The following is a 27,932-nucleotide window of genomic DNA, read 5'->3' on the forward strand; positions in this document are numbered from 1 at the left end:
TAACACTTGAGGCAGGAGGATGGAGCTAGATTACAGTCAGCCTTATTGAGCTCTTTTGGTCCCTATGTCTTGACTTCAGGTCTTCTTCAGAACTCCTATTCAGCCTTTGAAACCCCATTCAGTTGTCACCGCCTCAGATAAGTCTTTGTGATTGGCTGGAACCAGTCGTGTGTGCTTTCATAGTGGGCAGTGTGTGTGCATCTGTGTGTGTGAACATACAGAGAACACATTCACTATATATGTGTACGCGCTTGCATGTTGGTGGGGGAATATGCATGCATGGGAATAGGCACATGGAAAACAGAGGTCGACGCCCATCTATCAGGACTGCTTTTGTTTCTTTGTTTGTTTTTAGACAGAGCATGGACCTCACTGATCAGGCGAAGCTGGCTGACCACTGAGTCCCAGTACCATGAGCAGGAACCTGAGCAATCACATCTGTTGGTTGGTTGGTTGTTGTTGTTCTGTTATTCCCAGACAGGGTTTCTCTATGTAGCCCTGGCTGTCCTGGAATTCACTCTGCAGACCAGGTTGGCCTCGAACTCAGATCCGCCTGTCTCTGCCTCCCAAGTGCTGGGATTAAAGGCATGGACTACCACCTCTCAGCCATGTCTCGATTCTTACCTGTGTTCTAGGACTTGAACTCAGATCCTTCTTCCTGTGTGAGAAGCACTTCACAGCTGAGCTATCTCCCTTGTTCCTGCCATCCGTATTTTTGGGACAGAGCCTTGTTATAAAGCCCAGACTGGCTTCAAAATCTAGATAATCCCCCTGCCTCAGTCATCATATCGCTGGGATTACACCATGCTTACCTCTGCGGTTCTGTCTTGCACTAAATGTTGGGCTGAGATTCTGCCTTAGCCTGCGAACTCCTTGAAGGTGGACAGTGTCCCCCTAGGTTGTCTCAGCCGTTGTGTTCTGTGGACATCGTTGCATGGAATGGAACAAGGATTGTCAGTCAGAGTAATATGACTTTAGGAAGGTGATGTCATCTTTGAGATTTTAAAATCTATTTTATCTTGTAGGTTACCTTTTATTAATTTATTTTCTTGGTGGTGTTGGGGATGGAATACAGGGCGTTGCTCAGGCTAGGCAAACGCACAGACTACAGCCAAGTGCCACTAGCACTCTGTAACGCCTCAGTATCTGCAAAGTAACAGAAACTCAGGAAGTTAGTTACACATTCACCTGCCCTGCGCCAAAGGTACTCAGTATGCACTATCTCAACGCGAGTGGTGCTTCAACTCCCCCATTTCACAGATGAAAAAAACTGAGGCACGCAGGCGATGAATGACGTGTCCAAGATAGCACCCAGACAGGGGCTTTGGCGCCCAGCCCAACTCAGAAAGCTGTAGGGATCCAAAGGGAAGACGTGAAAGAGCCTTGTAAACGGTGGGCTCCTTGGGTGGGAGGGTCTGCGGTGAAGCGTGGCAGGATGAAGGGGCAAGATGAGAGGATGATTGGGGTTTCGAAAGGGAGGCGAGTGGATGGACTTCTGGAGAGAGCCCGCTTTGAGCGACAGGTTTGCTGTGGCTCCCAAGCACCCCGGCGGGAGATCTCCGGGTGCGGCCCGCCCCCTACCTGCCCCACCCCCAGTCTGGCCAGCCGCGGCGGCGGCCCCTTTAAGAGCGGTCAAGGCGCCCCCTGGTGGCGGAACGCGGGCAGCGCCGCGCGCGGCCGGAGCTGGAGCTGGAGCCGGAGCCCGGAGCCCGGAGCGGAGCCGGAGCGGAGCCGGGGCGGAGCGGGGCCGATCGGGCCGAGCCAGCAGCCGAGCTGGGGGCGCGGGCGGGCGGTATGTACCGGGCCCGGGCGGCGCGGGCGGGGCCGGAGCCCGGCAGCCCGGGGCGCTTTGGGATCCTCAGCACCGGGCAGCTCCGGGATCTGCTTCAAGATGAGCCCAAGCTGGACCGGATCGTGCGGCTCAGCAGGAAGGTAACGCAGGGGGCGCGGGCAGGAGGAGGGTGTGGGGGGATGGAGAGGTCGGGCTGCGGCCTGCGGGGACCCGGAGACCCAGCCAGCGGAGGCCACCCCCCTGGAGCTGCCAGGCCTCGGGATCATGGGAGCCTGGCACGTCCGAGTGGGCCCCGCGGAGCCGCCCCCGGGGGATGGGGGGCGCCCCGATCCAGCCTGGGGCGAGTGGTGCGGAGGGGGGGGGGTCCCCCGGGGGTGCCCCCGTGCTCCCCGGGATGGCCGCGAGGCGTGTCCTCCCGAGGATGCTCCGGGGAGGTGTGTTCTGGTGGGCGGGAGGTGGAGGGTGAGCTGTGTTGTGGGGGGGCCCTGGCTCAGCACACCCACGTTCAGTAGGGCCAGAAAGGGGAGGCGCCTTGCTCGGGGGAGAACTGAAGGCCTGCTTGACACCTGGGGTGGGGAGGATAGCTGGGAAAAGGAGGGGTAATGCATTAGATAGATGGGGAGGGGGCTTTGTGTCTGCCATTGGGTATGGGTCTTTGAATACAGAGGCTTGTGTTCCTTAGGCCACCGTAAGAGAAAGTTGTATATTTCACGAGAGACATAGGCCCCGGTCTGGTTGTCTGTTGGGAGGGGGTTACAGAAAGAGAAAGTGTATGTTAGAAAGAGCCAGACGAGGAGGGGCATGTGCATGGATCAGGGGACAGATGGAGGGGAGATCATTCTCCAGGGGCGGGGAGCTAGGCTTGGCCCTCCTAGAAACAGGCTCGAAAACCCTTCTTCAGGGCCCCACTGCTGCCTTCTGCTAGGTGAGCAACTAGCAGGTGCAGGGGACCACAGAAGCAAAGGGGGTGTGTATTGTATTTGCGGGGGCGTGTGGGGTTCCACGAGAGGGCCAATGAGGGGGTATAAGAGATGAGAGGGTGACCTGAGTGGGGGTTGCTGGGAAGGTACAGGGTGAAAACATCACTCCTCCCAAGAGTCAGAACAGGGGCTGGGGATGTTTTCCACACAAACACCTGAGGAGGAAGAGAGACAAAGGCCTGGTATGAGAAACAAGCTGTCCAAGCATGGAAAATGGGACAGAGGAGGGAGGGGTAGTCCTCCGGGACCCAAGCAGACATATTAATTGAAAAATTAAAAATTAACTAACATTTGTAGAGGCCTTCATAGTTTGGTTCACTTAAGTCTCACAACAGCTTGGTAAGAGAGGCAGATTTTTTTTGTTTTGTTTTGTTTCGTTTTGTTTATGTTTTGTTTTTAATTATAGTAGAAACCGGGGCCCAAAGAAAAGATGTAAGGCAAAGCCTGGTCCCCCCACCTGTTGGTCCCGTCCCCCTTGCAGGCTGGGGGGGGTGGTTCCCAGGTGCCTTTGGCCGGGCCTGTGGTGGGTGTACAAGGGTGGACTCCAGGTGACCCTGGGCAGTCTGAGCCCAGGCCTCTTAGCTCTCCTCCACCGGCAGTTCCAGGGCCTGCAGCTGGAGCGGGACGCCTGCTTGGCCTCTAACTACGCGCTGGCCAAGGAGAACCTGGCCTTGCGGCCCCGCCTGGAGATGGGCCGGACAGCCCTGGCCATCAAGTACCAAGAACTTCGAGAGGTGGCTGAGAACTGCGCAGACAAACTGCAGAGACTGGGTGAGGGGCGGCCCAGGAGACCTGCTTGGGGCGGGGTTGGCCTTAATTTGTGTGCCAGGTTCTTAAGGGTGGGACTGGGACAATACCTACTCCTGGCTGGACAAAGTGTGAAGGGAGTTGGTTCTGGCCTCCTGGAAATGTGAGGTGTGGTGAACTGTGGAAAACTGGGCTGGGTCCCCCATTGTGTGTAATCCTAGTACTTGGGAGGCAGAGACAGGAGGATGACAAAACTTCAAGACCAGCCCTAGGTTATGTAGAGAGTTCTTGATCTGACTGCTCTGTCTCTTGAGGGGAGACCCTGCTTCAGGAACAAAAATAAACGGTTGTGTTGAAGAGGCCCGATGGAGCCCCTGGGCAGTAGGAGGAAGGAGACCCAAGCCGGGCATAGTAACATATGCATATAATCCCACCAATTGGGAGGCAGACACTGGAAGAACAGTAGTTCAAGGCTAAACTTGGTTAGAGTAGGTTTGAGGCCAGCCTGGGCTACTTAAGACTCTATCTCAAAAACAAACAAACAAACAAACAAAAACAAAGCAAAAACCAACAGCAAAATCTCATCAAGGCTGACGCTAGTTCACTGAGTAAAGACACTAGGTGGTACGCTGGAGTTTGATTCCTAGGATCTACAAGGTGGAAGGAGAAAACAGCTCCTATGAACTGACCTCTGACCTCTACAACTCTTCCACAGTATGAGTGTGCCCTCCCATATACACACAAGAACACAAAATAAAAATGTTATGTAAAACAATTATAAAAAACCCAACAACATCAAGGGGCTGGAGAGATGGCTCAGCATTTGAAGGCTGTGCCTCTAGAGGACCCGGGGTTCAAATCCCCGGACCCACGTGGCAGCTCACAATTGTACATAGACACACATGCAGGCAAAACGCCAATGCAAATAAAACCAAAATAAATATATTTAAATAAATAAAAAACCCAACATCAAGACAGAAAACAAGAAATGGGACTGGAGAGATGGCTCAGAAGTTAAGAGCACTGGCTACTCTTCCAGAGGACACGAGTTCGAGTCCCAGCACCCACATAGCGGCTCACAACTGCCTATAATTCCAGGTCCATGAAATCCAATGATCTCTCTGATCTCCATGGGTACACATACATACATGCAGGCAAAACACACATATACCAGAAATAATTAAAAAAAAAAAAGGAAGAAAAGAAACTCAAAGCTTAAAGGAAAAAAAAAAGAACAACAACAAAAAAAAGAAACTCAAACTTGGGGTGCCCCAGTGGTCAAAACCATGGTGCTTTATTTTTTATTATTAGACACTCCGTAGTGCCCATGTTATTGAACATACTGAGCCAGGGATGGTGGTACATGCTTGTAAGCTTGTAATCCCTGCACTCAGGAGGCTGAGGCAAAAATAACCACGTTTGGCAGGCTAGCCTGGGCTACACAGCAAGGCCTATCTCAGTTGATGATGATGATGATGATGGTGGCGGCTGGAAAGATAGCTCAGCTGTTGGAAAGTATAGGAGTTTGGTTTCTAGCACCCGTGTTGGGCAGCTCACAGACGCCAGCTTCACGTTGGATCTGACAACCCCTGGCCTCTTCAGGAATCTGCACCCCAGTTCTCATGCCCATACACAGACACATACATATAATTAAAACTAAATTCTTTTTTTTAAAAAGGAAAAGAAAATAACAGTATAGCAGACAGAAAAAAATAAGCTAAACTTGCTTGCACATGCCTCCAATCTCAGCACTCTGAGGTCTAGAGCTTGGAGGGTCAGGAGTTCAAGGATAGCCTGTGCTACACAGTGAGTGCCAAGTTAGAGGCTATAGGAGGCCCTGCCTCAAACAAAAGACAACAAAGCCAGTTGAGGATTTGGAGGCCACAGAGATGGGAACTGTAGAGTCGTCTGCAGTCAATGGGAGAGTCAGAGTCCCTGTCTGTCCCCCTGTGGTCCTCAGAGAAGAGCATGCATCGCTGGAGCCCCCAATGTGCGCTGGGCTGGCTGCAGGCTGAGCTGGAGGAGGCTGAGCAGGAAGCTGAGGTGAGGGGCAGAGGTGGCTGGGTCCAGGTGAACAGGGAGGGAAACCAATCTTGTCTCATTGGGGTCTTCTCGGAGAAGCCCTCCAATGATTGCCTACAGAACTTTCTGGACTCTGCCCGGGACAGCAGAGTGTGATGTCCTAGAGATGTCTACAGACATTGGAGGGCAGGGTCGGCTGAGTAGTAAGGCCCATTTCTCTGGGCTGGGTTGGGAGCAGATACTTAAGTGTGTTGAAGGGTATGGGACAGCACTCGTTGGGGAAATAAGGTGGACATCTGTCCAGTCTGGGTAACCCAGAGGCTGGGCCAGGTTGGAAGCTCAGGGCCTCTGCTGGCTGGTCACCGCGGGGAGGGGAAGAGAGAGTCAGACTCTGATTAGATTGCCTCCCCAACTCTCCCTTTCCCTCCTGGACGCTACCCAGGTCCAGATGGAGCAGCTGCTGCTGGGGGAACAGAGCCTGGAGGCCTTCCTGCCAGCCTTCCAGAGGGGCCGTGCCCTGGCCCACCTGAGGCGGACACAGGCAGAGAAACTACAGGAAGTGCTGAGGCGTCGAGAGCGCTCTGCCCAGCCGGCCCCCGCTACTGCTGCTGCTGCTGCTGCCGCCACCGCCATGGAGCCCCCCAAACCTTTCCCTGCTGCTGCCGTCCTGCCCACTGGGGCCGCCCGGGGACCACCTCCAGCAGTACCCCGGAGCCTGCCCCCTTTGGACTCCCGCCCAGTGCCCCCAGTGAAGGGCTCCCCCGGGTGCCCTTTTGGCCCAGCCCCTTTGCTGAGCCCTCGACCCTCTCAGCCTGAACCCCCTCATCGGTAGGAGCCAGGGTGCGGCCTCCCAGCGGGGGTCCAGACAAACTTGATTCATGGCTCCTCCTCCCCCCCACTGCCTGGGTGGGGGGAGGGGCAGGCCCCTCCCCCTAGCCTCAGGCAGGCCCAGGGCCCTGGAGGCTGAGCTGGGGGAGAGGGGCTCCCCGAAGAGGCCCGTAGAGGGCTGGGGGTGGGGTGGGCAGGGTGCTGGACTTTGGTCACCAAGGACACTCTGCCTTTTTATTTTGTTGTTTTTCGTCTCCCCGGCTGAGGCCTCCAGGGTGCCAAGCCAGGTCCTCAAATGAAAAAGAACTTTATGGGGTCCTGCTTCCTCCAGGAGGGTCTTGCTTGGGGGCCTGTCGCACCCTGCCACATTACTGGGCTCAAACAACCGCCAAGGCTTACTGGATTGTTCTCCTCATATCCTGAGCTAACCCTTCCTGCAGTTTGGGGGCCCTCCGCCTAGGAGCCAGGTGGTCATGCCCCAGCTGCGGGCCCAGGGACACCCCCAATGGCCTTGCAGCTGGCCCCGGGGCAAAATAGGACAGAGGCTTCTGACCTGCACAGGTGAGAGCCTGCCACCCCCAGGAAAGACCATTCTGTATTTTTTCTGTCCCTGTCTCCTTAGAATGGAACCTTTTTGAGGGCAGGTCCTTGTCTTTGTATGTTCTGTCCCCAGCCCCGCCTCCTAGGGGCTGTCAATAAATGTGCTCATGGATGACGGTGATGATGCCCCGCCTCCTCTCTGCTCCCTCAGCCAGCCTCCACACCGTCTCTGGCGCTTCCTCCTACGGAGATGCCCTTCTTTTCCCTGCCCATCCAAGGCTCAACTGACCTGCAAGGCCCACCGCAGCCTCCTGCGAGAAGCTGCCCGACTTCCGCTCCTGAGAGCCTCTCTTAAGCCTTACTTGCCAGCATGGTCGGAAGTGACTCTCCATGCCTACTCCATGGCTCCGGTTGCCTCACCTGGCTTGCACCTTCTATTTCCGGATTGCTTGTCAGCTGGCTCAGGATGGTACCGCCGTCTCTGCCAAACCACAGCCTCCACTGATGGTACCTTCAGTGGGTGATGGAGGGGTTCTGTTAGGAATGCAGACATCTGTCTTCCACTAGGGAAACGTTAAGTGACCAGTTTGGCAGATGGATGTAGGGCAAGTTCTGGCAAGCAGAACTTAGGGGAGAGGGCCATTTCTGTAACCCCAGAACGTGGCAGTCTGAAGCAGGAAGATCGAAAGTTCAAAGACCCAGGGCTGGGAACAGCATAGTTGGAAGAGAGCTTGTGTAGCCTGCAGGAAGCCGTGGGTTCGATTCGCAGCACTCCCCAAATCAGGCACGTTGGGTCACACTTGTAATCTAGCACCTGAAGTGGAGGCTGAAAGGTCAGGAATTCAAGGTCACCCTCACCAGAAAACCCATTCAAAACTAGCAGAGTCTACATAAGAATTTAAGTCCAAATACATGGTGAGAGCCGCATCTGCAGCAGTAGCATTCTTGGGTCAGCTAAGGTCAAGTCTAAGTAGAAGGAATCTGGCCAAGAGGTATAGAAACTCCTGCAAATAATGGTAGACTGCTAAAAGCACGATAGAAGCCAGGTATGGTGGTGCAATCTCATAATCCCAGCATTCCTGTGACAGGCAGGAGGATTTCCTTGAGTTTGGGTCTAGCCTGGGGTAATGAGTTCCGGGACACCCTAAGCTACAGAGTAAGGCGTTGTCTCAAATTAACAAGGGTGCTATTGAAGCTTACAAAGCTGGTGTGGACTTTGCTCGAATTACGAAGGAACCATCTAGAACACTGGTCTAGAACTTTCCTAACACTGGGACCCTTTAATACAGTTCCTCGTTGCTGCAGTGACCCCAACCAGAGAATTATTTTCTTTGCGATTTCACAACTGTAATTTTGCTACTGTTAAGAATCATGATGTAAATATTGGGGTTGGAGGTAGAGGTTAGCCTGGGGGGTCTTGACCCACAGGTTGAGAACCATGGGTTATAATGAGGGTGTTGGGTTGACTCTTTTTCACTGAAGTTTTCTGTATAAAACAGACACCTTACTGGCCTCTTTGGAGTATAAAGGATGAGAAGGAGGCTTGGGACTAAGTTCCCCAGAATAGAAAAGTGTGCAAATAGAAAAATGTGTGTTCGGCCCAGGATATCCCAAGGACTGCCTTGGGGATAGAGTCAAGTACAATGGCAGGAGAACTTAGGGAACAGAAGTGGGCTTCATGTGGGGGCTCTTAGTGGCTGTTCCTGGAGGTGGGGATCCCTGCTGATGTGTAAGAAGAGTTTAGGGATTTGCTAGATCTTAGAGTCCCCCTCCCCTCCCCCTCCCCCAGACAGGGTTTCCCTGTGTAGCTCTGGCTGTCCTAGAACTCTCTCTGTAGAGGAGGCTGGCCTAGAACTCAGAGATCTGCCTACTTCTGCCTCCCTAGTGCTGGGATCAAAGGTGTGCGCCACCACCCCTAGGTGAACCATAGAGCCTTTAAGCTCAACCAGTCATTCCTGGAAGGATGCAGGGAAGAGTACCCACTGAAGAAACCCAAGTGGACCTCGTCTTTATTTTCCCAGCATCTTCAGTGCTTTCTTTGACACAAGAGACCAACATTCCAGGCAGTTTTGTTTGAGAATGTAACCGAAAAGAGAAAGAGGCAGGGTGTGGTGGTGCATGCCTTTGATCTCAGCATTTAGGAGGCAGAGGCGGGAGGATATCTGTGAGTCCCAGGCCAGCCAAGGCTATGAGCTGAGAGTTTGTCTCAAGAGTGTGAAGTTGGGGAGGCCTAAGACTGGGCCTAGCTACCTCTTTTTCCATTATCAGGACTTTGAGAAATAGTTTTTAGAAGGATAGTGTCTAAGAGTGCCTTCAAACTTCCTTCTCCAGGGCAGATACGAAGCCAGGCAGCTTGGAGCATGGTTTAGTTAGCATGCCTGCCTAGTGGGCATGCAGTCCTGGGTTCCATCCCTAACACTGCATCTGCAGCACTGCATAAACCAGGTGTGATAATGCACATCTGTAATTCCAGTCTATGAGGGCTGGAGGCAGGAGGGTCAAGGTCACCCATGACTACTACGTAGGAAGTTTAAAGCCAGCCCGGGCTAAATGAAAACCTTTCTCAAGATTCAAAACTAAATAAAAAGACCTGAAAGGCAGTGGTGGTGGAAATGCACTCCTTTAATCCCAGCATTTAGGAGGCAGAGGAAAGCAGATCTCTGTGAGTTCAAGGCCGGCCTGGTCTACAGAGTGACAGGATAGCCAGGGCTACACAGAGAGATCTTGTCTCAAAAACTAAAACCAAACCAAATCAAACAAATAAAGGACCCAACCCAGAGAGGGCATAGGAAGGGATAAGTGTTACCATGGAAACCAGATGGGTCCTTCAGGTTGCTTCACAGTGAGGTGAGATGTGGTGGCTTTAAAGGTATGGGCCACCACATCTCACCTCACTGTTTAAGGTCAGCCTGGTCTACAGGGTGAGTTTCAGGACAGACTCTGACTCAACAAAACAAAACAAAACAAAACAAAAAACAAAACAACAACAACAAAACAAAAAACAACAACAACGAAACCAAACAAACTCCAGTTCCCTTGCTAATAGATGCATAGTATAATATTCTAAAGATTTTGGGCATTATTTTAAATGTTCTGCCTCCAGGTACTAAGGATGAACATACCCAGGATGACCCTGGGATGACCCTTTGTGAGAGAGGAAAAAACTAGGGTACCAGGGAGGGAGCTCGTGAGGGAGCCAGGAGGAAGGTCTTCTCTTCGGGCCATAAGTGTGCCTCAGCAGTAGATCAGAGACTGCCTGGCATCTGTGATGGCCTGCATTCCATCCCCACTGCCAAGGGGCGAAAATCTACCTATGACAGATTCCTGCAGCTGGCACCGGGGCACACACCCCTAGCCCCAGGAACGGCTGGTTTCTTATTTGGAGAATTAGAATATCTTTACATTCCATTTGTTTATTTAATTTACAGGGGAGACCAATGTCATTTTGCAGTCAGAGAACAACTTATGGAGTTCTCTCTTCCACTGTGTGGAGCTCGGGGATGAAACTCAAGGCATCAGGGCAGCCTCGGCGTCGAGTGTTTTACCTACTCAACCGTTTTGCAAGCCCCTGTTGGAGCTTGGTGGTGGTGTTTTTTTTTTTTTTTTTTTTGGTTATGCGTGCTTCTCAGCTTGCAGAGGCTATAAGAAGGCATCAGGTATTTTTTGAGACAGCGTTTCTCTGTGTAGCCCTGGCTGTCCTGGAACTCACTCTGTAGACCAGGCTAGTCTTGAGCTCAGAGATCTGCCTGTCTCTGCCCCGCGAGGGCTGGGATTAAAGGCGTGCAGCATCACCACCACGGACTCTCCTCCAGTGTTTTGAGGCAGGGTCTCTCCCTGAACCTGGGGCTGATATTTTCTCAGCTATGAAGCCCCGGATATCCTCACCTCTCTGCCCGGCTCAGAACTGGGGTCACAGGGGTATGTGAGACCAAAGGCTCATTACCTAGATAATGAGCTCTGAACTCCACTCCCTGAGATTGCACAGCAGGTACTCAAAACCACCAAACCTCCTCTCCATCCCAACCTGCTTTTGCAAGATGATGATGATGGTGATGATGATGATGGTGATGATGATGGTGATGATGGTGATGATGATGATGGTGATAGTGATGATGATGGTGATGGCGTCGTCTCTGGACTGCTCACTGTGTGGATCGTCAGAAAGTTGTTTTCATCTTTGTTTGTTGAAGATTTATTTTATTGTTTACTTACGTGTCTCTGTGCTGTCTTGTGTGTGGGGGTGTGGGAGGGGCTTGGATGCCAGAAGAGGGCATCTGATCCTTTGCAGCAGAAGCCAATGGGTTTAGAGAATAAAACTCGGATCCTCTGAAGAACAGGAAACTCACTTAGCTGCTGAGCTATCTCTCCAGCCCCAAATCTGCTTTTTCAAATGTGTGTGTGTGCACGTGCGCGCGTGTGACTTCGAATGTGAGTGTGCAGTAATTTGCTAGAATCAGATCTCCCCACCAAGTAGGGACTGAACTCAGTTTGTCAGGCCCTGCTGGGGATGATGCTGGCCCCAGAAAGGCTTATTTCTATGGCTTTATTTAGGAATCGATTTCTACATATTTACCTCAGAGACCTGTAAGGAGTACAGACAACTCAAGGCCAGCCTGGGCAACACAGAGATATTTTGTCCCTCAAACTATAACGAATCAACCCGTGACTCCTAACTAAAGTGACTTACACTCAGGACCTGGGACTCTAAGTAACTACAAAGTATGGATAGACACTGCCTAGAATCCCCCAGTGAGGGGCTGGGGGCGTGGCTCAGTGGTAGAGCCCCTGCCCAGAATCCCCCAGTGAGGGGCTGGGGGCGTGGCTCAGTGGTAGAGCCCCTGCCTAGAATCCCCCAGTGAGAGGCTGGGGGCGTGGCTCAGTGGTAGAGCCCCTGCCCAGAATCCCCCAGTGAGGGGCTGGGGGTGTGGCTCAGTGGTAGAGCCCCTGCCTAGAATCCCCCAGGGAGGGGCTGGGGGCGTGGCTCAGTGGTAGAGCATTCGCCTAGAATCCCCCAGGAAGGGGTTGAGGATGTGGCTATGTGGTAGAGCACTTGCTTAGTATGTGCAAGTCTTGGGTTCAATCCCCAGCAGTGGAAAAAAAAGTTAAGATTTAAAGCTGGGTGTTGGTGGCCCATGCTTTTAATCCCAGCAACCAGGAGGCAGAGGCACATGTATCTTTGTGAGATTGAGGTCAGTCTGGTCTACAGAGCTAGTTCTAGGACAGCCAAAGATACACAGACAAACCGTCTCTCAAAAAATATATATTAAGATTTATATTCATTTTTTCTGTATATAATAAGGGTTCTTTAAAAAATTTTTTGTGTGTGGGTGGCTGTATGTGCATGAGTGGGGATCAGAGGACAACTTGTGGGAGTTGGTTCTTTTTCTCCTGTGGGTCCTGGGGATCTGGATCCGCTCAGGTTATCAGGCTTGTGGGTAAGCATCTTTACCTGTTGAGCCACTCATTCCCTCAGGCATGAGTTATTGTATCACACTCAAATCCTGCTGGGTCAGCACAGTGATAAGGTAATGCAAAGCAGTCCATTTCTGTGAGTAACTCTTTTCTTTCTGCTCTTCTCTTCTTTATGTGGTTGTTTTGAGATACTGTCTCATGTGTAGCCTGAGCTGACTCAAAGGCTTCTCTTCATTTTTTTTAAAAGATTTATTTATTATGTGCACATTATTCTGCCTGAGAGGGCATTGGATCGCATTGCAGATGGTTGTGAGCCACCATGTGGTTGCTGGGAATTGAACCCAGGACCTCTGGAAGAACAGTCAGTGCTCTCGACTTCTGAGACATATCTCCAGTCCCCTCTTCTTTTGTTTTGTTTTTTGAGACCAGGCTTTTCTGTGTAGCCTATGCTGTCCTAGAACTTGCTCTGTAGACCAGGCTGGCTTCAAACTCAAGAGAGCCACTTTTCTCTGCCTCAAGTCCTAGGATTAAAGGTGTACACCACCAGCACCTAGCCATCCTTTTTCTTTTTAAAGATTTTATATAATTTCTGTGTGTGTATGTGTGTGCATATGCACATCTGTGTATGTAAGTGTAATTTCCACAAAGACTAGAAAAGGGTGTTGGATTCCTAGGAGCAAGAGTCATAGGCTGGGGCTAGAGAGATGGCTTAGAGGTTAAGAGGACTGACTGCTCTTCTAGAGGTCCTGAGTTCAATTCCCAGCAACTACATGGTGGCTCACAACCATCTGTAATGGGATCTGATGCCCTCTTCTGGTGTATCTGAAGAAAGCAGTGGTGTACTCACATAAATAAATCTTTTTTTTTTTTTTTTTTTGGTTTTTTTCGAGACAGGTTTCTCTGTGTAGCCCTGGGTGTCCTGGAACTCACTTGGTAGACCAGGCTGGCCTCGAACTCAGAAATCCGCCTGCCTCTGCCTCCCAAGTGCTGGCATTAAAGGCATGCGCCACCACTGCCCGGCAAATAAATAAATCTTAAAAAAAAATTTACAGGCCATTGTGAACCACTTGATATGAGTCCTAGGATTTGAACTTGGGTCCTAAGAGCAGTCCATGCTCTTAACCACAGAACCTTCCCTCTAAACCCTAAACTCTATCCTGCTCTCAATTTCTGTTGTTGTTATGGTTTGCAACAGGGTCTCACTGTGTAGACCAGGCTGGCCTCAGATTCACAGAGACCCTCCTGAATGCTGTCATTAAAGGCTTATTCAACTGCGTCCAGAGAAGACGTTGAACTTCTGGTCCTTCTTCCTCCAGTTCCTGTGTACCGGGCTTATAAGTGGTGCATTGGAGCCACCATTTCCACTATTGTCATGATAGAGATGGAACCCAGGGCTTCAAGCATACTCCATTCTCAGTTAAAACTGTGGTTACTCATCAACTCAGAGGCTCGACAGCATACTACCTAAGCTGCAAGCTGGATCTTAGCTAACCTGCAGGGGGGCGGGGCTGCTGAGGCACATGCTTCCTGAGATGTCACCCACGGGGAGATGCAAGTGTGACTTCATCACAGGGAAGCTCAACTGAGAGCTGTCCAAATCTGGAAGTAAGTCATTTTAATTAATTAATTTAGAGACAGTGTCTTACGCAGACTAGGCTGTCTGCAGATGACCCTGAACTTGGGCCCCTCTTGCCTGTGCCAAGTGCTGTGATCACAGGTCTGTACCGCCATCCTCAGTGTATGCAGCATGGCTGGAACCCAGGGCTTCGTAAGCACTCTACCCACTGAGCAACACTTTCACTTCTCTCCTTCTTCACCCACTCAAGACAATGGCCGAGGGTGGCCTATGACTTGCTGTTCCTTCTCCCTCTTCATGGGGTCTGCTGACCTTCCAGGAGACACATAGGTTCAAGATACAGGACCTCTCATTTCCCAAAATGAGTGTTGGTGGCCATTCCTGTGATACTGTGGGGGATCTCCTGAGTCAAACGTGACTGTTTTTCCTACATATATGTGCACTATTTCCTTCTGTCTGTCTTGTGTCCACGGGTATACGCATCCTTGCCACTGTGCTTATGTGCAGGTTAGAGGAATACTTCAGGAGTAACTCTCTCCGTCTATCATGGAGGTTCCAGGGATAGACCTCAGGTTGTTAGGCTTAGGGACAAGACAAACTCCTTAACCCACAGAGCCATTTCATAGGTCCACCCCACTCCCTTTCCTCTGTTTGAAATAGGGCCTCACTATGTAGCCCTAGCTGGCCTGAAACTCACTATGTAGACCCAGCTGGTCCAGTGACTTGTGGGTGATCCTCCTGCTTCTGCCTTCCCAGTGCTGGGATTACAAGTGTGGAGCACCATGCCCAGGTTCTACCTTTCTTGAGACAGGGTCTCACTGTGTAGCCTAGGCTGCTCTTAAGCTGGACACCTTCCTGCCTCAGCCTGCCACATGCTGGGATTATATAGACACTGGAACCGTGACAGAGGCCAAAGATGCACCATGTAGATGACCTGACAGAATGTGGTAAGAAATTAGAAAGGAAGGGATCTGGTTTTATCAACACCGTGATGGGTAAAAGGGTATTTTACTCAATTTACCCTTTTAGCAGTCTGGTAAGAATAGATCCCCAGATGCCTGCACCCTTGCCTCCTGTCTTCCTGGCTGAGCCTCATGCCTGCTGCTCCCTCAGCCTTCCTATGTGCTTGCACTCATCTCTTCAGCCCCTCCCTCCACTCTCAGAGGTGGGGGAAGAGCCCTAGAAGGCAGGGCTAATGGCCATTGCCAAGTTTCTTTTTCTTGCCAGGGCAGAAAACTCTGTAAAATCTTGGGAGATGACAAGCATACAATGTCACCAAGGGAACCACTTCCTGGCAGTTCTCCTGAAAACCTCCTATATCCCTGTGGGTCTGTAGCCCATGCCTGAGGTTCTAGCACTCAGGAGACTGAAGATGGAAAGTTCTAGGCTAGTCTGTGATACATAGTTGATATCGTTTCCAAAATGTGCTGAGATCACAGCTCACAATGCCATGAAAGCCTGGTGTATGTGCTGCTAGGGGTGGGACCCAGGGATTTGTGCATTCAGCTATGTACACTATCCTGAGCCACAGCCTGAGCTCTGCTGCGGTCTGCAGTCTCTTGGCTTTACACATGGCCCCTGCGTGGCTCTGTACACCACCGCCCGGCTCTGTAGCCTTTTAAAGACAGGACTTGCTATGTGATCCGGTCACAACCCCCCAGCCTCAGCCTCCCTGGATTCCAGGCCTTTCATCTATACCTTGACCAGCGTGAGCCGCCTGCTTCCTGAAGGCCTGAATTACTCACACAGTCCAGCAGCCTCTTTAAGAGGGATTTGACTAGCCGGGTGGTGGTGGCGCATGCCTTTAATCCCAGCACTTGGGAGGCAGAGGCAGGCGGATTTCTGAGTACGAGGCCAGCCTGGTCTACCGAGTGAGTTCCAGGACAGCCAGGGCTACACAGAGAAACTCTGTCTTGAAAAACCAAAAAAAAAAAAAAAAAAAAAAAAAAAAGATCATGGGCTGGAGAGATGGCTCAGGGGTTAAGAGCACTGACTGCTCTTCCAGAGGTCATGAGTTCAAATCCCAGCAACCCAGCAACTACATGGTGGCTCACAACCATCTGTAATGGGATCTGATGCCCTCTTATGGATGTCTGAAGACAACTACAGTCAGTATACTTAAATATAGTAAATGAATGAAGGGAGTGGGGCGAAGAGGGGAAGAAGAAAAAAAAAAGAATTAAAAGAAAAAGAAAAAAGTAAGAGGGATTTGACTTATTGTGATCACCACCGGAGATGCACGGGCCACACTCAGGAACTCAGCCTCCAAGTCTTGCCACAGGCTGCACACTTAGCAAGTGGCTAGGAAAAGAAAGACCAAGGACAGGCACACTATCCCCAAGGTGAACGTGGCCCCGGTAACACCACCAATGCCATCATTGTGGAGCAGAATGAGTGATGGGCAGAGACCTTAGGGAACAAATCATGTCCTCCTGTTAGGTTCACACAGCACCTTACCCAAGGCCACTCCCTAGATACAGACATGGGACTGTTATCCTCAGCCTCAAGGTTTTGTTTTTTCTTGCTCCCACAGAACAGAAATGTTATGTGGCACAGACCTAAGGGGGAAATTGGCAATCTTTCACTAATTTTTTTCTTAGCGGGGAAGGGGGACACAGGAAGACAACAAAGCTGGGGCCTAAACCCCGTGCCTTTTGCATGCTAGCGTTCTCTCACGGAGCTACCTCCCCAGCGGCGTTGATCAAGTCTCACCTGTGGCTTGGGGGTAACACAGAGAAACAAATTTCACGAGAGTCCCCAAGAATGAAATCTTTTTGGCATCAGGCAACCAGTCGTATTGCACGGTTCAGGGTTACAGGGAAAGCACCACTTATTATACAGACATGTGGCGGGGACAGGGCAGATCTTGCTCAGGGCTTCCGGATAAAACTACAGCAAGTGTTCTGGGAGTTGGCATCTGGAAGGTAACTTCTAGAAATGAGCAGGCACCCAGGGGATTCTGGAAAGCACTTAAATTTCTGGTTTTCACAGGAATCTTTATCCTGGGGCCTCTTTCTTGGCTACTGAAAAGCGTGTCTTTTTCTGGACCAAAGGAAAGGGGTGTGTTGATCACTGGCCAGGCTGGAGGGTGTCAGGAGGTTCAAAGGAACACCACTAGAGAAAGTCAATTCAATCGTAGACCAATAGTTCAAAGGTCTAGAAAGGCAGGTTTCTTGGGCTGGATCCCTTTCCTCCTTTCCTCCGATTAAATACGAAAGCCAACAAAGACGAAGATAAGGAAAAGGACGACAAAGAAAGTGGCATCTCGGGTGTCGTCCCAGCGGGGCCCCTCGTTGGCTTGGTCCTTCTGCTTTTTGCGAAGGGCTTCCCTCCGGGCGCGCAGACGCCGCTCTCTCTCTAGCTGTTCTCCGTAGTGCGCCTGGTAGAAGGCGTCAAAGTCGAACATAGTGCGACCGTCGCCGGGAGAAGTCTGAGAGCCACCGTGAGCCCGAGAGGTGCAGGGAGGAGGGCGAGGAGGAGTGGGATCGGCCACGGGCGTCTTAGAGGGCTTGACACCAGGTCCGCGCAGGTCCTGGTCGCTGAGCAAACCTCTGTCATACTTGCGACGGAGGATGGCACTGCCCAAGACCAGATAAGCTTCGGAGATGCGCGTGAAGCGCTCGGCGGCCTGGGTGCTCCCGGGATTGCGATCCGGATGGTAGAGGAAGCTCTGCCGGTAGTACGCCGCTTTGATCTGTGCCTGCGTGGCAGTGGAGGGGACGCCCAGCAGCTCATAGAGGGCGGTGCGGGAGTAAGTCCTCACTCGCGAGCACATGCCCGTGGCCGAACTTTGAGGCAACCCCCGGACTTGCCACAGTCTCCATAGCGGTGACAGGAGCCACCCCAGGCAGCGCGCGGCCGCCATGTTGTGGTGGGGCCAGGGCGGCGCCGAGGCAGCCAATGGAGGCCTCGAATCGTGAGCGGCGTCCCCGCCTTATAGCCAATCAAATAAAAGGAAAGGCGGGGAAAGTTTAGCCTGAGTCGGTCGCAGATTGATGACGTCAGAAAATTGCGCTTGTGTTCGCCGGTCCCAGCGTGTTGCCGTACCTTGGAGATGGCTTCTCGTAGCCGGAGACCCGAACACAGCGGACCGCCAGAGCTGGTGAGAGCCCGCCAGGTTTTGGTCTTTATCTAGAATGACTGCTTTTGGATTCTTCCCTTTATACTCCATGTGTTTTTCTCTTCTCAACAGTTTTATGACCAGAATGAAGCCCGGAAATACGTTCGCAAGTAAGGAGAGCATGGCTGTTGAGCGGCATCACGGGGGTCGGGATCGTCCCAATTATGGGTGTCGCTTGGAAAGCATGTAGAATGTGTGTGTGTGTGTGTGTGTGTGTGTGTTTGTGTAAATGGAGTTCTGCCACAGGAAAGTGAGCTTTAAACCATTGAGCCCCTGGGAAGATCTTGCTACCTTGGTACCAGTGTGGGTATATTCATCTCCAGTTTACACTAGGTCGTTTGACAATGTAATTTAAATATGTGGTAAAGTAGACAACAGTTAGAAGATACGAATAGGGTACTGTCATATTGTATAAGTGGTCTGTCACTGAGCTACACCTCCTGCCTCTCTCTTGGGGATTCTAAGTAGAAGTTTTACCTTTGAGACCTTTGAGAATCCCTAGCCATTCACTGGAGGATTCTGAAAAGCACTCTATCATTAGGCTACACCCCCTCCATTCCACAGAAGGAATCAGTACTATCAGAGGGAGGACATACTCATTGTGGGTTTATTGTAATTTATTTAAATGCATGATTGCACTGAGTTGTCATGGCAACCATTGACATAAATAATATCTGAATCCTTTACCTGGTAGTTTATTTGATTTTGTTTATTTGAAACACGGTCTCATATGGCCCATGGTATTGAGCTTGCTGTGTAGTGGAGGTGACTGAATTCCTGACCGGCTTGTCTGCACCTTACAAGTGGTAAAATTGCAGGCATGGTTCTATGGAACACTATTCTGTGGGATTGTTTACCTTGGTTTTTGGAAAGATAAGGTGTGACCATTCTGTTCAGTATGACAGCCAGTAGCTAGCTATTAAAATTCTGTAAGTCTGAATGGCCTAATGTGAAGAAATGAACATACACACCAAATGAAATAAAAAGAATTTAAAGTAAAAAAAAAAAGTATCTCTAGCTGATTATTGCTTCTTTATTTTCATATCTCTTTTGGTCTGGGAGAAATAGGACCCAGAATTCCATAACCGCTCCTATGTTTTTCTACTTCCAGCTCACGGATGATTGACATCCAGACCAAGATGACTGAGCGAGCACTGGAGCTCCTCTGCTTGCCAGAGGGTCAGCCCTCTTACCTGTTAGACATCGGGTGAGGTCCTGGGCCAGGTCCAGTTGTCTGGGTCAGGGTGGAGGGTTTCTGCTGTTCAGTGATGTGATTCCCAATGGGCTGTTTCTTCCAGCTGTGGTTCTGGACTGAGTGGAGATTATATCTCAGAAGAGGGACACTATTGGGTGGGCATTGACATCAGCCCTGCCATGTTGGGTAAGTGTGTGCCTTGCCTTGTACCAGAGTCACTGTCCCCTTTCGTGTGGAGCAGTTGAATTGGATTTTTGCTTGGTTGAGATAAGGTCTTGCTGTATAGCCCAGGCTAGTCCCCAACTTGGGAAACTCTTGCCTCGGCCTTCCAGTGAGATCACAGGCCTGCCCACCACACCTGTCTGCGTCAGCTGTACCCATACTTTGTTTTCTCCCAATGTAGATGCCGCCTTGGACAGAGACACAGAGGGCGACCTGCTGTTAGGAGACATGGGCCAGGGAGTCCCTTTCAGACCGGGTTCTTTTGATGGCTGCATCAGGTGACAGTCTTCACCTTGTACTTTCACTCTCATAGGTCAGCGCTTCCTAAAGTTGGTTGTATAGCAGTCTTTACATCACATTTAAATCACTGGGGCTTGTTACCAAGCCTGGCAAACTTGCGTTTGGTATCTAGAATACACACGGTGGAGAGAAGGAAGATTCTTGAGAATTATCATTTGCTCTCCGTACATGAACCAAGATGCAGACACAGTAAATAAATGTAATTCAACAAACATACATATTCTAAGACTCTTAGATTTACAGGGACAGAGATAGCTAGGGAATAGTTGTGTGTGCGCACATTCTTGTGTTTGTGGGTACAGACAAGTGGCGGCAAGAGAGCACCCTCAGGTGTTGGTCCTCAGACACTACCTTTAGATTCAGACAAGCTCTTGTTGGCAAGCTTCATTTATTCTTATTTCATGCATGTGTTGGCCTGTGTGCATGGGCATGTACCACGTGCATGCCTGGTCCCTGTGGATGCTAGAGGACAGTGGCCACTCCCCTGAAACTGGAGGTGGTTGTGATCTGCTGTGTGCGGGGTGGGAACTGAACCTGTGTCCTGCAAAAGCAGCAAGTACTCTTAATCACTGATGGTCTCTCCAGTCCTGAATGCTGGTGACCAGCTTTGGAGTATTGAAATTACTGTTGGAAATAGGAGATGTTGCTGCCCGTGGTTGTAATGCCCACACTTGGGAGGTGGAGGCAGGAGGATTAGCAGTTCAAGCTCATTGTCTGCCACATGAGTTGGAGGTTAGGCTGCATGAGATCCTGGCTCAAAGTTAGAGCAATAGTAATCAAGAAATAGGAAGCGTGCCTGCTTGTGTATGTGTGTGAATGTGTGTATGTGTGGGGTGGCAGGGGGGATTCTGTTTTGTTTTTAAAGACAGGATCTTACTATGTAGTGCTAGATCCTATGTGTCCCAAACTCCCTATGTGACTCACAGAGATCCACTTGCCTCTGCCTCCCAAGTGCTGGAATTAAATGTGTACGGCACCTGGCTGCTGTGTCTGTTTTGTTTTGTGGTGTTGGAGGTCAAACTGAAGGCCTTGCTCCTGCCAGGCTAGTGGGATGGTATTTTGTGACTGGGTGAAGAGGGGTGGGCCATAAGTAAAGGACATAACTGCAGAAGGTTTGGTATCGGGGTGGCTTCAAGAGACTTAATAGATACAGCAGACAGATGTAAGGGGCAGCTGAGTGGCTGGGCGGAAGTGCTGTCTGGGCGGAAGTGCTGGCTGGTGGGTTCCTTTGGTGGGAGAGAATGAAGGTGTAGAAAACGTTTTCCTGGAATGGCTGAAGGAAGTAAGTTCTTCCCCAAGTGGCCCTGTGCTGTAAAGAAGTGACCAAGAGTGGACTGGCCTCTGCAGGATGGGAACTCTTGGCAGCAGATTAGGGTAGGTGGTGGCAGAGCCTCAGGAGGCCTTTGGGGAAGGCATCGGTCCCACTTAACGGGATCTCTTCCTTTTCAGCATCTCTGCCGTGCAGTGGCTCTGCAACGCAAACAAGAAGTCGGATGTCCCCGCCAGGCGCCTCTACCACTTCTTCTCGTCTCTGTACTCTGCCCTTGTGAGTATAAGCTCCTTCCTCTGCATGTCTGTCTGTCTGTCTGTCTGTCTGTCTGTCATTCTGTCATTCTTACTGTCTTGTAAGTTCAAGGATGAAGGGTCCCATGATAAGGCTATTAGGAAAGGGACACACGGCCTGTGGAGGCTCAGCTGCGTGCTGTGGTGTAGACATGGAATCCTCACATGTGGAGGCAGAGACTGGACAGTTTGGAGTTCAAGACTAGTCTTCGATACATAGGAAGTTCAAAGTCAACCAGAGATGTCTCAAAAATGTAAAAGAAACAATGCCCAGGTGCAAAAGGCTGACATTGTGATGAAGCCCAGGGCCAGCACAGCCACAATTGGGTGAGGAGAGACGTGTAGCACACAGCGGTCGCCTGCCAGCGTGCTGTCCTCTACAAGGTCCTGCTTCTCCTCTTATTTATTCATTTATTTGTTTATTTTATGATGAGTACACTGTCTTCAGACACACCAGAAGAAGACATTGGACCCCATTACAGATGGCTGTGAGCCACCATGTGGTTGCTGGGAATTGAGCACAGGACCTCTGGAAGAGCAGCCAGTCCTCTCTGTGCTTAACCACTTAACACATCTTAACCACTGAACCATCTCTCCAGCCCTTCTTTAACTTTTTGTTTGGTTTAGAAAAAAAAATATTTCTTAGCTGGGTGGTGGTACACACCTTTAATCCCTGCACTTTGGAGGCAGAGGCAGGCAGTTCTCTGAGTTCAAGACCAGCCTGATCTACAAAACTGTTCCAGGACAGACAGGGCTACACAGAGAAATCCTGTCTCAAAAAACAAACAAGCAAAAAATCATGCCACGCATTGTGGCATATACCTTTTTCTGGTTCTTGTTTGTTCCTTTCTTCTTCTTCTTCTTCTTCTTCTTTTTTTTTTTTTTTTTTTTCCCCGAGCCCGGGTTTCTCTGTATAGTCCAGGCTGTCCTGGAACTCACTCTGTAGACCAGGCTGGCCTCAAACTCAGAAATCCGCCTGCCTCTGCCTCCCAAGTGCTGGGATTAAAGGCGTGCACCACCACCACTCGGCCTGTTCGTTTCTTCTTCTTCTTTTTTTTCTTTTCTTATTTTCTTTTATTATATTACATGTGTGAATGTTTTGTCTGCATGTATGTCTGTGCACCGCATTGGTGCTTGCTGCCTGCAGAGGCCGGATGAAGGCAGCAGATGTCTTAGATCTGGGGTTACACATGCTTGTGGGCTGCCACGTGGGTGCTGGGAATGGATCCCTGGTCCTCCAGAAGAGCAGCAAGTGCTCTTAATCACTGAACCATCTCTCCAGCCCATGGCGAATGCCTTTAATCCCAACACCTACTAGGTTATTTTTGTTTCTTGTCCCTTTTCCTTTGAGACAGGGACTGTGTAGACCAGGCTGGACTTGAGCATGTAGTGATCCTCCTGTCTCTGCCTCCCGAAGGCTTATGTTACAAACATGCACCACCTGGCCCCAGTTTTTCTTCCTACAAGTGTAAGTTAGATGTCTGCTTTACCAGCATGCACCCCAGAAGTTCAGGAGTCTTTTTTCGGTGGTTATATTCTGAGCCATTAGAGTGGAGCTTTGTCTGTGACAAGAGTGCCATGGTCATGACATTTCTGTTGCCTATAGGTTCGTGGGGCCCGAGCCGTCTTGCAGCTGTACCCCGAGAACTCAGAGCAGGTGAGCAGGTAGCTAGGGCCACAGGGAGGGGAGCGTGTAGAACATAGAACTGTTTTCTCCACTTGGCTGCCTTCTTGCCACTGGGCACCGTGACAGAACAAGGAAGTCATGCTGCCTGGTGGAAACGAGGGAATGGGTACCCTTGTGATGGCACTGTGACCCCAGATGGCTTCCCTCCCGAGAGGGGTGTATCTGTAGGTATAGCTACAGTGTTGTCTTCTGTTGGCAGGAGAGATGGTGGAGAGCCCAGGGTTGGCTCAGTCTCGTCTAGTGTGCACTGGGACCTGGCCTCCATCTGCATCCCTGAGAGAGAAGGAGGAGTTAAGGTGGTGTCAGGCGATGCTCTTGTGTTGCCCATTACATAACCCAATGGGGAAATGGGGCAGGCAGGAGGCCCAGCAGCTCCCCCTGCCCGTGTGGCCTAAGTCAGGGTTCTGTATTACCAGAACCAAGTCTGTTGTAGTTGGCCTCACTCATTCCTGAGGGCTGCGAGATGGGCCACTGGACCACACTGGCAGGAAGTAAACAAAACTGGTTTGTTCTGAGACTCCCTCTGTGGGGCTGCTGAGACTGGCCAAGGCCTAAATTCTGCCTTGGTGGCTTTCCAGGCCTCGAGAGTTGGAAAGGTCTAGCTAGAGAGTGCTTTAGATTCTCACCAGTGAGGGCTGAGGCTATCTTCAGCTTTTGTCCCTTTCTTGTCCCTCTGTCCATTCCTGACCCCCCTCCTCAGCTGGAGCTGATCACAACCCAGGCCACAAGGGCAGGCTTCACTGGCGGTGTGGTGGTAGACTTCCCCAACAGTGCCAAAGCAAAGAAGTAAGTGCCGGGGGCCGGGCGGTAGCTCAGTGGGAGAAGTGCTTGCTTTCCAAGCATGAGGGCCTGAGGTCCCGTCCTCAGCACTCATGTCAAAGAGCCAGGTGTGGTGGTGCTTGCTTGTAATCCTGGTGCCCTGGAAATGAAGATAGGCAGATCTCTGGGGAATCACTGGCCGGCTAGCCTAGCCTACCTGGTGAGTTCTCAGATAGTGAGACACCCTGTCAAAGGATGGGATGGGCGGTGACTTGAGGAATGACAGCTGAGGCTGACCTCTGACTTCATGTGTATGCACATACACAGTAAGTGTCTGCACAGCGCTAGGTCCTTTCAGATTACTGAGTAGACAGAGGAATGCTGGGTGGGTAGGCAGGGCCACAAAAGATGGAGGACAAGGACTCTGTGCTGCTAGGCCTTGTGAGCCAGGCTTCCTACTGCCCTCTCGTTTCAGGTTCTACCTCTGTCTGTTTTCTGGGCCATCCACCTCCCTGCCAAAGGTAAGGAAGGGCCTGGGGCTTCCAGGCCACACCTTTTTTTCCCAACACAATAGCATGCTGGGATGGCTGCTGTGGTCAGAGTTCCGCTGGTCCCCTGCATAAAGAACCCAGCTGTCTGAGACTTCTGCAGGTCCTGGGAGGGAACTCCCATCCCTGTAGCCTGTCTTTCAGGCCTGTTGGGCTTACTCAGGTCCGGACGCACATGTTTCTGTATCGGGATAGTGAGCTCCAGGGTGACTTAAGAGCTTTGTTTCCTGCAGGGGCTGACTGAAAGTGAGGATGCAGACCAGGCCTGCGAGTCCACTTTCACCAGTGAGCGGTAAGGTGCATAGGTGCAGGGACCAGGCAGGGGCTGGGGCATTACTCTCTGCCTTCACCTGAGCCTTACCTTAGACACAGCTGCAGCACCAAAGAGGTGTTACAGCCAGATGTGCCTCTTAGACTGTGTCTGCCCCCTCTTCAGGATGAGCACTGGGGCAGCCTTAGCTTCCTGTGTGAACCTGCACATGCCCCTTCTCAACGCACTCGGCAGGGTGCTCCTGTACAGCTCCCCACACCCTCCCCCAGCCACTTTCACCTACTGCCCGGGTCCCTGACTTCCCTGGCTCCTGCATCCCCATCCCCATCCTCCTAAGTCCTTCCTGTACACACACAGCTCCCAACAGATCAGATACTCAGACCATTCAACAGAGCCCAGCCTACAGGAAGGGCGTGTCACCAGCAGATCCTCGTGTAAGATCCCTGGAGGGGACCGGATGCCTCGTGCTTCCTCTGCAAAGCTAGAGTCCCAAAGCTCAGTGGAGAATGAGGAGGGGCCACAAGCGGTCGAGGGTCAGGGGCCAGGCTCTTGCAGCAAGCTCCTGAACCTGAGCCTCTCACCTGCCCCGTTCCTGTTTCAGGTTTCCACACGGTCTCCCCCACCATCCCTGGTGCCCGAGGTCACTTCGTTTTGCCTCCATGACTTTCTCTTTCCTGTGTTTGGTGACTCCCATCTCATCCCCACTCACACTCTGCCCACACGCTTGCTCTTTGGTTCTCCCATGTTGGTAGTAATCTCTGACTGCACCTGGCCCCTGACCCCTGACCCTCGCCCACTCAGGGTCCTTTCTTACCTCCCCTGCTCTCCCCCCATTGCACCTTAGGACTCTTCTAGATGTTTCTTTTCAGCTTTACAGAGGAAGCACAAGGCATCCAGTCCTCTCCATGCATCTCAGGGTCCCTTAGCTTCACACACATGTCAGTGAGTGGAATGGCTGTGAGCCCATCCCTGTCCTTCTGGGCTATTCCATCCCTCTTCCCTTTCTTCCTCACCCCACTTAGTCCATTGCTTCCCTCCTTGTCTTCATGGCCTTCATGTCTTCCGTCACAAGCCATGCTTACGCATCCTGCAGTGTTGATGGTCGTGTGTCACTGCAGCTGTTACTGACCTCACTCCTGCTGTTCCCCATCACAGAGGAGGCCAGGCTCCTGACTGGCCTTTGGACCAACCTGGGACTTCCTTCCACGGCTCCCCTCTGGCCTCACGTAGCCTGCCTTCCCTCCTGGTGGCCTGGGTAGCTGCACACGGCCCGCTGCCACCACAAATGCTGGGTAGCTTTTGGACCTCTGCTCTGGCTCTGCTGTGGAGGGTTTGGCAAGGCTAGGTCATGGGTTTGGCAAGGCTAGGTCATGGCTCTTGCCAGCTCCCAGGGGCCTCAGGCTATACTGAAACAGCCAGCAGCTCTCCTTTGAGCTAGGCTTGATGATTTCATCCCAGCAGCCAGTGGGAATGTGGCTGTGGGTGGGTGAGGGGGCACCCTGTCTTCCTTGGGCCTCTTGTCCATTGAGCTATGGGGATCATGTTCCTCCTCAGCCAGGGCTGGAGGCGGAGATCAGCCTGTGAGGAGCATTCTCGTCAGGACTGCTGTGAGCGGGCAGCCTTGTTTTCCGGCCTCAGACATTGACAGAAGCTTCACTGGGGTGTGGGGGTGTGGGGGTGTGGGGGTGGACACTGGCTTCTCTAGCCACCCTGAATTCCCAAACCTGAGGAACACCTTAAGTGGCAACACTGGACTGTGCAGGTACCATGACTTCCCTTGGACACTACCAGGCTTTTGAGTTACTCCTTCCTGGAGTCACTCCATGGACCAGGTGTGTGCCAGATCCAAGGCCAGCTACCCAGTGACACCTTGCAGGGGCAGGGACCACACCCCATAGCTTTGCAATAAGCCAGGGTTTTGGTTCTGTGGCTGAGGAGGAGTCCAGGGCAGAAATCACCGCCCCTGTGCACAGCTTAGCCGTCCTCTCGCTCTGTCTCTGGCCAGGGCTCCACACAAGAAGGCGCGGAGGGTCCTGGTGAAGAAGAGCCGGGAGTGGGTCCTGGAGAAGAAGGAGAGGCGCAGGCGCCAGGGCAAGTGAGTAGCAGCTGGGGATGGAGGCTGGCCGGGAGGGGGATGCGGCTGCCAAGAAATCATCTGCCTTTGAGGTCTCAGAGCTCTTCATTCTCCTAAGTGCCTCTGTCTGTCTGTCTGTCTGTCTGTCTGTGTGTCTGTGTGTCTGTGTGTCTGCCTGTCTGCAGGGAGGTCAGACCTGACACCCAGTACACTGGCCGCAAGCGCAAGCCCCGCTTCTGAGGGCACTGCATCTAGTCAATTGGAGAGCCTGTCCGCCCACACCTGCATCCAGTCCTGCCGACTGCCCTGGGCACCCACTCTGTTCAGAGAGTGGGAGCTGTCCAACCCAGGACCTGCCTCTGAGGAATTTTCTGGACTGAACTGTTTACCTCAGCAGCTAGCAACATAGTATTTTAGAAAAGTTGGGAAGCTCTCAAAATATTTTTTCACTAAGAGTTCCAGGGATCTGGGTTTGGCAGCTCAGATCCTGTAATCCCAACACCCTCCCGGGAGTCTGAGACAAGAAGATGGAAAGTTCCAGGCAAGCCAGTCTGGGCTACACAGCAAAAACCTGTCTTAAAAAAACAAAAAAAGAAAATTTCTAAGGATGTTTTATTTTGTCCTAAATGCATTAAATTTCTTTCTAAGTAACTGGTGTTCCTAGCTCTGCATGAGCCTGTGTCTCAGGTTCCTTTGTTGGGGACCACTCCGTGGCTCCCAGGCAGGAACTCGATCTAATGCCTGGAATGGACAGAAGCATTCTTGCCACTTTTGAAGGGCATAGGTGGATCCTGGAATTTGGACCCATCTTGCATGTCACTTTGTCACACGGTTTGGAATGGGGTCTGGGAGTTTGAGGTGTATCCTGCCTCAGGTCTCGGGCACTCCCAAGCCTCTTGCCTCAGGTGGGAAGTGTTAAATATCTTAGCACTTAGTGGCCTCAGATTCTGGGATGTGTGGTACCCAGCAGCCATCCAAGATGGCAGGGAAGGGAAGTGGGGTGCTGAGGACATTTGATTGCTATGTTCTGTGAGCCCTAGGATGGAGACTATACCTGGGCGTGGCACAGCAGGAAGGTACTGAACAGGAGGGAGGGCAAGGGGCCCACGGCCTTAACCCCTGGAGGGGCATCATCCCAAGGACCAGATCCGAGACCTAGGCTCACTGGGTACAGTTCCCGCCAAGCAAATGAGGAATTGAGATGCCCAGGACCCGCGTGGAGCCGGATGCAGCGAGGGCACTGTTAGTGTGAGTTAGGCAGAACTCCCCAAACCTCCTGGGTCAGCCGTACCCAGG

The 27,932-nt window shown here is 51.6% G+C and overlaps 3 protein-coding genes and 1 non-coding gene across 5 annotated transcripts; 3 read left to right on the forward strand and 1 right to left on the reverse strand.

Annotated features, from left to right (window-relative positions):
* Positions 1–1,733: 1,733 nt before the first annotated feature.
* Vps37d (VPS37D subunit of ESCRT-I) lies at positions 1,734–7,090 on the forward strand. Of its 2 annotated transcripts, XM_028766231.1 has the most exons (4): positions 1,734–1,932; positions 3,372–3,543; positions 5,480–5,562; positions 5,984–7,090. In XM_028766231.1, exons 1-4 carry the CDS (start codon positions 1,795–1,797, stop codon positions 6,371–6,373), a joined length of 783 nt encoding a protein of 260 aa, XP_028622064.1. In that variant the 5' UTR covers positions 1,734–1,794; the 3' UTR covers positions 6,374–7,090. The 2 variants fall into 2 exon arrangements, with proteins under 2 accessions (XP_028622064.1, XP_028622065.1); XM_028766232.1 differs by lacking the exons at positions 3,372–3,543; positions 5,480–5,562.
* A 9,550-nt stretch (positions 7,091–16,640) lies between these two features.
* Positions 16,641–17,801, reverse strand: Dnajc30 (DnaJ heat shock protein family (Hsp40) member C30). Its single transcript, XM_028766188.1, has one exon. The coding sequence runs from the start codon at positions 17,760–17,762 to the stop codon at positions 17,103–17,105; it is 660 nt and encodes a 219-aa protein (XP_028622021.1). The 5' UTR covers positions 17,763–17,801; the 3' UTR covers positions 16,641–17,102.
* A 66-nt stretch (positions 17,802–17,867) lies between these two features.
* On the forward strand, positions 17,868–27,287 carry Bud23 (BUD23 rRNA methyltransferase and ribosome maturation factor). Its single transcript, XM_028765936.1, has 12 exons — positions 17,868–17,999; positions 18,090–18,127; positions 19,129–19,224; positions 19,316–19,398; positions 19,616–19,712; positions 21,184–21,280; positions 22,904–22,954; positions 23,685–23,770; positions 24,219–24,264; positions 24,525–24,583; positions 26,568–26,657; positions 26,822–27,287. Exons 1-12 carry the CDS (start codon positions 17,952–17,954, stop codon positions 26,874–26,876), a joined length of 846 nt encoding a protein of 281 aa, XP_028621769.1. The 5' UTR covers positions 17,868–17,951; the 3' UTR covers positions 26,877–27,287.
* LOC114620212 lies at positions 26,074–26,206 on the forward strand. The gene has a single exon (XR_003711292.1).
* Positions 27,288–27,932: the final 645 nt, after the last annotated feature.

This window comes from Grammomys surdaster, unplaced genomic scaffold (assembly GCF_004785775.1).
Source record: "Grammomys surdaster isolate TR1022 unplaced genomic scaffold, NIH_TR_1.0 166, whole genome shotgun sequence".
NCBI lineage: Eukaryota > Metazoa > Chordata > Mammalia > Rodentia > Muridae > Grammomys > Grammomys surdaster.

Coding starts and splice junctions, on each gene's coding strand:
- Vps37d (XM_028766231.1), top strand. CDS start 1,795: ATGTACCGGGCCCGGGCGGCGCGGGCGGGGCCGGAGCCCGGCAGCCCG. Junction 1,933..3,371: donor TCGTGCGGCTCAGCAGGAAG/GTAACGCAGGGG, acceptor CTCCACCGGCAG/TTCCAGGGCCTGCAGCTGGA. Junction 5,563..5,983: donor AGGCTGAGCAGGAAGCTGAG/GTGAGGGGCAGA, acceptor GACGCTACCCAG/GTCCAGATGGAGCAGCTGCT.
- Dnajc30 (XM_028766188.1), bottom strand. CDS start 17,762: ATGGCGGCCGCGCGCTGCCTGGGGTGGCTCCTGTCACCGCTATGGAGA.
- Bud23 (XM_028765936.1), top strand. CDS start 17,952: ATGGCTTCTCGTAGCCGGAGACCCGAACACAGCGGACCGCCAGAGCTG. Junction 19,713..21,183: donor TCTTTTGATGGCTGCATCAG/GTGACAGTCTTC, acceptor CTTCCTTTTCAG/CATCTCTGCCGTGCAGTGGC. Junction 24,265..24,524: donor CATCCACCTCCCTGCCAAAG/GTAAGGAAGGGC, acceptor TGTTTCCTGCAG/GGGCTGACTGAAAGTGAGGA.